The 9,145-nt window shown below is 27.4% G+C and overlaps 1 protein-coding gene across 8 annotated transcripts in view; it reads right to left on the bottom strand.

Annotated features, from left to right (window-relative positions):
• Positions 1-1,027: 1,027 nt before the first annotated feature.
• Positions 1,028-9,145, bottom strand: part of LOC126778455 (irregular chiasm C-roughest protein-like) — an 81,462-nt gene continuing 73,344 nt past the window's right edge. For 3 of the 8 annotated variants that reach the window (XM_050502016.1, XM_050502015.1, XM_050502017.1), the window contains exons 14-21: positions 8,611-8,843; positions 6,828-6,986; positions 6,397-6,491; positions 6,011-6,162; positions 5,638-5,745; positions 5,001-5,090; positions 4,661-4,711; positions 1,028-2,357 (exon numbers count right to left, since the gene is read on the bottom strand). In XM_050502016.1, coding sequence (XP_050357973.1) covers positions 2,323-2,357; positions 4,661-4,711; positions 5,001-5,090; positions 5,638-5,745; positions 6,011-6,162; positions 6,397-6,491; positions 6,828-6,986; positions 8,611-8,843 — 923 coding nt within the window. In that variant the 3' untranslated portion in view covers positions 1,028-2,322. Of the gene's footprint in view, positions 2,358-4,657; positions 4,712-4,981; positions 5,091-5,637; positions 5,746-6,010; positions 6,163-6,396; positions 6,492-6,827; positions 6,987-8,610; positions 8,844-9,145 lie in introns of those variants that run through there. The other 5 variants (XM_050502019.1, XM_050502018.1, XM_050502021.1 and 2 more) reach the window with 5 other exon arrangements.

Here is a 9,145-nt window from a genome sequence, read left to right as displayed (position 1 = left end):
TATCGGCTGAGCGAGCGATAGCTTGCAAACCAAAGCCAATATACAGAGTTATGGATAACACCAATTTTCTGACTTCACAAAGTCAATACAGGATGTATTTCTTGGGAAACGTTATTTGTTTATATAACACGTAATTACTTAAGCTTTATTATTAATAAATTTAAGCATCGTGTTGAAGTAACATTGATAAATAAGGCTAATTAATAAATAAAAGATTATATAGATGACAAAAAGCGTTGGGTTAATTTTCATTGATTTTCATGCAGAATGTGTAATAATTTAAGGGTATTTAATTAGAAAATATATATAATTATATTAATGCAAATATTAATCATCATCATGATGGTTTTTCTCCATATAATTTTCATTCTGAAATGAGCTTTACATGAATTCAATTGAATCTGGTAATATGACAATTCAATGCCTTTTTTCGAAAATATTTTTTTTTTGTTTTATGGCGCTAGTTACTAGGGTATAAGGCAAAATTGGTAATATTCTAATTGATTTTGTTAAGGGAAACTAGTTCAAAGTTAAAAAAAGAATTGTACTTCTATATTGATTATATTATTAAGAGTTATGTAAGGTTATTAAAAACAAAAAACTACAATTTTCTTGACAGAAAAAACTCACGAAATGTCCTCTAAGCTTTACATTTCTTTGATTCATAATCGTAACGCTATATGTTTTTCAAGCAAAAATTGTATTTTAATATTATGTAAAACATTTTGTTTCTAATACTCGCGGGAAAATAATTTGAATATTTAGGCTTGTATTCTGTATTAAATATTAGTTCGTAAACCGTGGTGAATATCCATAATTAATAAATAAAAAAAGACATGCAGGTGTTAGCAAAGGTATATAATGGTATATTTATATAAATTTACATATACAATATTGCCTTTGCTAACATAGGCATAGAATTTATTATTCTTCATAATACAAGATATGTATAATAAATAACATAATAAATATAATTTTTTTTTCAATAAAACACATAATGATTATTTTATTACATATTTATTTTGAGAACAATAAAAAATGGCAAATAATATTCGCATGCAAACGAAAACACTATCATGCAAATATTTCTATACATTTTAAATACAAAATGGCGGTTCATACAGACTATAAATCATTCGTAGTAAAGAAAAAAAAACTCAAAACTATATTTTAATAAGAAAATTCTTGAAGATAATAAAAGGCATTTTTAACGATTCGTCACTATTTAAATTATCACAGGTTTTTCTATAAAAGTGACCATTTACTAATTATTAATTATCTATCTAAAATTTTATATTTTTTTTCTCTAAAAATTCTTATACAATTTTGACAATACGTGTATTTATAGAAATTTTAAATTCATTTTAATTTCAGTCATTGAATTTAGATATTGAAAATGATCAAACATGATTTTATACAGTGTTACCAGAAATAAAAAATAAAAAGAACTAAATTAAACTAGCTTCTTTCGTCTCTCTCAGTCGAACTATTCTGTTAGAACAAACTCAAAACTCACCACAGAAAACGATCGTGAAATGTCAAAAATTACTCAACTGTCAATGTCATATGTGACATCATTAATTAGAGTTAAATGAAACTATTGTAATCTAAACAGCGTATTACTTGACTGTTAAGATCAACAACCATATATTATCAACAAGTTCATAAATTCATCGAGTTATTTAACGAAGTTCTTACAGAATAGCACTACACGTCCGAGTATTTTCTTTACAAAATAATGGTAGATTTTTAAAATCAATAAGCAAATGTTGGCTAGGCTTTAAGATAAAAATTACAGTACTATATGAGAGTATTTTATATTTGGCTGTACAATTATGTTAATATTTTGTACAAATTTATACTAGCATTACAGATAATTATAGAAGTATGTTTAAGCTAACAATTGGCTAGTAACATAATGACATTCGATCTGGCCATTAAATATTTAAATTATTCCACTAGCGTCTTATACATAAACTATTGCAACGATTTTGAGCAATACTATAAAATATAAAAAAAAAATTGTTTTACAAAAAAGTTTTTATTGTATTTGAAAAAAGAAACGGTGGTAAATGATTCATGCATAAGCATAACATCAATATTAATACGAACTCGACAAAAGCTATTACAAAAAAAAAAAAAAAAACTGTCGCTCGCATATAACAGCCCTTATTAAACTTTTTTTACATCTAACCTAGTATTTTATTTACATTTCAGTCGTAATATTTATTTAGGAACATTATATATTACAATTGTTTCATTTCACACTGTCGTAGAAACGACTCCATTTTATACAAGTCGTATTACGTACTTTTGTATATGCTATACATGCGTAGCTAGCGTCGTCGGTGTACTACCTGTGAAAGAGATTTTTATTAATGTATTATTAATTGACATATACATTTTTATGTTTATAGCTAACATTATGGTTGAGTATAAAAACGTATGACACATCTCCTTAAATAAAAGAGTGTAATAAAATAAACATATAACAAGGAGGAACTGCTCTGTCATATTGATTTTCCTAAATGGTAGGTATCGTTATAAAAATATATAATACTACCATCGAGTAAACATTTAAAAAAAATGTAGATGTATTTCATATCATATTTTTACGTCATATGTATTTGTAAAATAAACAATTTATTTATAGTCGAGCGAAGTTCGATAACCTAAACACATAGATATACTATGAACTTCACTTGACTATAAAAAAAAATGTTTAACAAAAAAAGTTGAATATCTCACAAAACATGTGAGATATTCAACTTTTTTTGTTTTTTCAATTCAAATCGTTAGCCAAATTTTTAGAGCCGTTTCGGGGATATACGAAAGATATCAAAAATTGTAACACAACAAAAAGCCATCATGGCGGCAAGACGTCATTTTTTTTTGGACAAATGAAATTATTTGTTAACATTAATTATATGACATTCGAATTTGATATTTCGTAATTGTTTTCAGTAATTATGTTCATAATAAATCGTTATTTCTATACGTCACACACTAGTGTTTTACAATTTTTACCACAGAGTAAATAAAATTGTGAAATTGCCACATTGTTTTTTTTAATATTTTTCCTTTGACATAAGGACTGGCCTGTAACTTATTCATCTCTTGAAAAAATATGAAACTAATTAATATTTAAAACTTTCTATTTTTATATAATAAGTAAGGAGAGACATTGAACATTACATAAATTTAAATCATAATTATTTTAATTAAACAAATTTATTTGTTCCAAACAACCAAAAAAATTCAAACGAAAACTACTTTAATAAAATTTTTGTAAGTTGAAATCAGTCAACAAATTAAACTAACAAGAAAAGCAATCCATAACAACTTCATTTTTATTTATTGAAACACTCAGTTTTATTTATTTTTAATATTTATACATTATATATAACCCTACTATCAATTATTCGAAGCATACTGGTGAACAATTCTACTAACAAATTGTCATTTATCGCAATCGAATCGAAACATTATCGTTGCGGTTTTGTAATTACACAACGTCCAGTTGTTGTTCAGTCGTAGTTGGATCGGAATAGAATCTGGAACGTATCGTAACCGTTATAAATTAGTACAAATGGCCCCGTGATCAGTCCAGTACCATAAAATAGCAATAGTAGATGAATATTTAATTGTGTACGCGTTTTGAGAAATTCCGCTATCAAAAAGCAAAATGATTCGTTTATTTAATATTAGCCAGCTATTAATATTAACGTTTAAAAATGGAAACGATCTAATGTACTGAAATAATATTGCTGTAAAAATACTTTTGCTTTTGTCATCATAACTGGATACAATACAATAAGTAGCTTATACATGCACACACAATAGAAAATAGTACATTATTCATTTTATGCTACTATATGCAAACTACCATGCTAAGAAATAACTTTAACCAACTAGCAGTTTATAACAGAGAATGTAATTTCTAATAATCTGAAACTAAAGCAAATTATGTAAACCATAGATAAACTTCATAAGTTAAATGTGTTTTATTGAATTCTAATTTTTAATTATTATAAATTTTGATCTTTTATAGTCCAATTAAATTATAGTATTAAAAAAAATGTATTAAACACGTTCTTGCTTTTATAATGAAACCATGAAGCATAAACTTAGTAAGATGGATTGAAGCAACCAGAGATTTGGTCAGCTCCTCAAACATCGCGGTGTATTTTATGGCCATTTGCTAGTTGTAGTTAAATAAAGTACTCATGAATCAAATGTGAAAGCAACTCTATTTGTCAATTAAGTTTTCAAGGCTAAGGCGTTGAGCCGAAAGAATGAAATAAAGAAATCGGAAATAAACAAGAATTCTTTCAAAAAATGTCCAAAGTTAACTACTATGCACAAATTCCATGAAAACCAGGAGTTCTAAAGCCTCATTCAGCATTCAACTCAATTAATGTGGACTATATATGTCATTTTTTTTTTCAAAGAAACGACGTTTATCACTTGATATTTCAATTTCCCAGTTTTGGATAAAGTCTATGATACGATTTTATGATCTTAGCTTCTTATATCAATATTAACATTAAAAACTATAAAAAAAAAAACAAATACATGCACGTACATATTTCCAAACACCAAACTACTCAGTGTTTTACCTTATAAAACTTTTAAATGTGCAATATTAAATAAAACTTACAGTTATTTTTAAGTATTACTAAAGTTGTTATCCTATAAGGTAAGCTTGAAGCTGTGGAAAGGTAAAATTATAATTGTAAGATACAACTAAAAGTTATCAAAAGCGCTTAATACTCAAATTATTCTAATACTCAAAAACTAACAGACAATTATAACTAAGCTTATGTAAAAAATAAATAGAAACATAAAAACATACTTATCAAATAAATTTCTTTCTTATATTTAATATTTCATGCAATTTTTAAACTTACCTAATAATACATGCAACAGAATCGTAAAAACACATAACCCCAAGCCGTGCTATCTATAAAGGGTCATTTACCTAAGCAGTCGGTGCTAACCTGGGAGATGAACCGAGCTTCGCACTGCGGAATAAGGCGGCGGAGCGGGCGTAGATGCCGGCTTCGCGGTATGTACTTGATTTGTATAACCTGAGATAAGTTAGGTAAATATGGATTAACTTACCCAAACAATTTAATGATGAACAGCTCTGTTGGTATTTACAGCCTGAACTTAGAAGTAGTCATATCTTTATTCCATAACTAGGGAATTTATCATTTCTCGGGATGATAACCTATTTTGTGATCTATGTACAAGTATCTAGACAATATGTAAAGCAAACGTTTCCTAAAGGAATTTGAATCTTATCGCGAAGTAACAGACAATTTTTAAAAAATATTATGAATTTTCTTATATGTACATTTTTTAATATCTGGTAAATAGATAGCTTATATTTTATTACTTCTAAAAATATAAACTTATGTTAAGTTTCCAGGTTTTTTATATTATTATTTCAGAAAAAATATATAATTATTTAATAAAAACAATGTCTGATATTAATTCAATATAATATACTTTATTTATTAACAAATAAATATAAATTAATGAACTTGCTTAAAACTAAGTTAAAAATGTTTAAACAAAGCCTGTAGAAAAAAACGGACGCATGAGAAACATATATTTTTAAATGTAACTTACCCATTGTACCGTTTCTAAGGTACGGATTTCCATACGTCGCTGCGTATCTCAAGTCGACGCCGCTTTGGTTTTTACCCCCAGACTGCGTATATACAGGCACTTGTGGGGCTAATAACAAATATTTAAAAATGATACATTTTGATACGGATATAAACTTCGTATTATAAAATAAACTTTAAAAACAGTTTTTATATTTAGAAATTGATATTACCATACATTTTATATAAAAAAGAGTATATATTAAAACGGTTTAATAATAGTATTGATTGTCTGTCATGACAGTGTGAAACAACTTATTTTAATACTAATTTTACTTAAAAAATAATATAATCTATTGATGTTGTTTTAAAAATGTTTCATTAACTAAATTTACCTTCGCCGCCAACAGGTAAGCCTAAATTATTAATAGCATCTGTTTCGTCCGGTTTCGTTCGTTGCAATGAATTGTTCTGCGATCCGTTACCAGCTGACAACGGAAGCGTTGACGACGTGTCTATGCTACGCGTCAATGAACCCTGAAGGGACCTATTGAAAGAATAACATATTACAGTAAGGCGCGTTTTAATCTATTTAAACTAAAGGACGATATTGCAGATATTTTAAAACTGTCTGTGAAATTGTAATAAATGATTAGATTCCTCTAATTTATCTTACAAATAGAATATAAGTTATTTAAATTATAGTACGCAATAGATTTTTCTCATATACCCAATAATTAATTTAGACGTAATGAAATAAAACCTTTCAATATTTCCTTACCTGCTAGTTGGTACTTCAAGTGTCGGAGATTGAACCCTCAAGTGTGGGGGAGGCACGTACCCTTGTGGGTAGTCGTACACGTAAGCGGCTGGGTTCTAGACAAAAGTAAGAGGATAAATAACGGTAATTTCTCTTTCATAAAAATAAAAAAAAATATCGAAAGTCCTTAACTTTAAGCTATTGTTAGTCAATTAATAAAAACATTGTGATAAATATTGTTTTATATTTTAATATTTCAGCATATAACCTATTGCAACAACAGGGGAATTAAAGACATGACATCGAATTGACGCTATCATTGGTCGAGATCTTGAATAAAGAACAGTAGGACAATAGAATGAATGGTATCGATGAATGGTGGATATCCAGGAAAGCCTGGACAAAACCCATCGGTAAAGTAAGTAAAACTTACCTTAGTAAATGAAACTTACCTTAAAATAAGAATCCGCGTATGTAGGATCTGAATAATCGTTGCTATATCTAAATTGTAGCATCGGATCGTCGTGGCGTATATTTGGTAACGGGACCGGTCCCGCAAGAGGGAGACCTGCAGGGTTCTTTGTATCCGAGCGATCAGAACTTGTATACTCCTGGTAATTAACAATTGACACATTAACATTATGATATATAGACAGTATATGCTGATCAAATGATATATAGCCCTTAGCTACATTTACTGTCTATATATTTGTATATGTGTGTATGTATTTAAAAAAGTATATAAAAGCAATTTTGAAAAACAAATGCATAATGGAATATGGTAAATTTAAATTTTTTTTTTTTATAAAATCTGATAAAATCAAAATTTTCATTTTATTATTTATTACTCAGTAAGTTCAAAAATCACTTTTATACAATTTTGTTACAATATTAAATTAAGTGTAAAGCTACCGCCGCACGGGAATGTCGATTGAACCGTTAAGTAGCGTCGAAAAAATGAATAGTTACTCATTTCACACATGTGGTAATTAAATACAATTAAAATTATTATTCATCATGCATGTAAACCAACTCGTATTAATTAAGGCTTTTTTATATATTATAATACTCATATATATCTATATATAGTACTCGTATATATCTATCCGTTTTTTAACATTCATTTAAAATTTATTGTTATTTCTAGTTATTAAAGTTTTTATATATAATAATACTTCATATTCATTTGTGTGAAATTTAATTCGAACATATGTCATTCGTTAACAGTAATTAGACGGAAAATTTAATCAATGTTCCCAAACTGCTTGACATGATAACAGTATTAATTTTGTTGTTTAATTCGATACTCCATTGTAACGTGTATTTGGTGGCCCATTAAAACTTATAAATTTAATGCATTATAATATCATTAAATTTGTAAGTTTTAAGTGTCAATTTTTAAATAATGTTTTAATTAATTATACCTGAATAATCTATTTGACTATTTTATAATAAGGTTATAAATATTTTTTATAACTAGCTACCCGTTCTATAAGGAAGATCTTTATAAAACGTTTGTATCGTAATATTATACATACAACTCTATCGCTTAAGTGGTGCACGCCAGTAAAGCTGTCAGTCGGCATGATTTTTGTTTCCGATTTTCAAAAACATTTCAGTCAATTTACACAAAACATTAATTATTTATACATCTAAACCTTCATTAATAAATTAAAGTATGAAAAATTATATTGTAGTTTTAAGATTATTGAGTTCAGACAAACGGGACACTTTATGTTATAATATATAGTAATTTGGTGGGTGGTATACTGATATGTGTAGCGATATTTTTCTTCATTGCTCATAAAGGATTAAAATATAGATTTAAAATATAAAAACACTTATTCAGATTTATATTTGCAACCTCAGGTTACCTCCATGCTAACCAACAAGCTATATATTTAGCTAGTTTATACAATTTGTATTTAATAATTTTTATTCGAGAAAAATTATATAAAGAAAAAAATATGAAATTCGAAAAATATTTAGGAGTATAAAAACTCAACAGGTTGGTAAAATTTAGCAAAACGATCCATGAACCTCTCATATTTATCGTGATAAAAAAGTACATAATATGTCGATCCAGGCTATAACCATAAAATACCACCATCCTGAGGTTCATAAAAAAGCCGTATAATAGTCCACTTACTTATACTTAATGCATACACTTATCGACAAACACTAAATAAAAAGAAAAATATTTTCAAGAGAAAAATAATAATAATTTAAACTTACCAAATCGTAACTTTCGTCGGTTTGTGGTAACTGTAACTTCAAGTCACTTATGTTCGAACTCCTATCACTCTCTTTATACATATCACCGGAAGTGACCGTCACGTCCGGTTTCTCGTTTATCTTCTGCTTATTTCTCCTTCTCCTGTGACATACTACGACGAGTATCACGAACGATGAGAATATTATAATTCCAGACGTCACGCCTATTAGAATTATGAAGAGTGGTAATGTTTCTGAAAAGATTGTGGACTTTAGTGACGAGATAAAAAAAAAAGTTTATCATTAATTAAGAAATCAATTCCTTCTTTTACTTAAATAAATCCTTGAGAATTGCAACTTGGTTGAAAAGTCCGGACATAATAAAAAGTAGACGATCGCGTTTACAACAAAAATTTAAATCGCTTTGTATTTTTTTGTTTACTTTAAAACAATTAATAGTTAAGTATTACCTAACTCAAATAATAGAAATATCTAATAGAAAACATAAATGGAAGTTTTTTTTTCTTATTTTAATTTAATACCTTTGATGGTAATA

Source organism: Nymphalis io, chromosome 26 (assembly GCF_905147045.1).
Source record: "Nymphalis io chromosome 26, ilAglIoxx1.1, whole genome shotgun sequence".
Taxonomy (NCBI): Eukaryota; Metazoa; Arthropoda; class Insecta; order Lepidoptera; family Nymphalidae; genus Nymphalis; species Nymphalis io.
The sequence above is the reverse complement of the archived record's forward strand: the minus strand, read 5'-3'. Positions and strand labels throughout refer to the sequence as shown.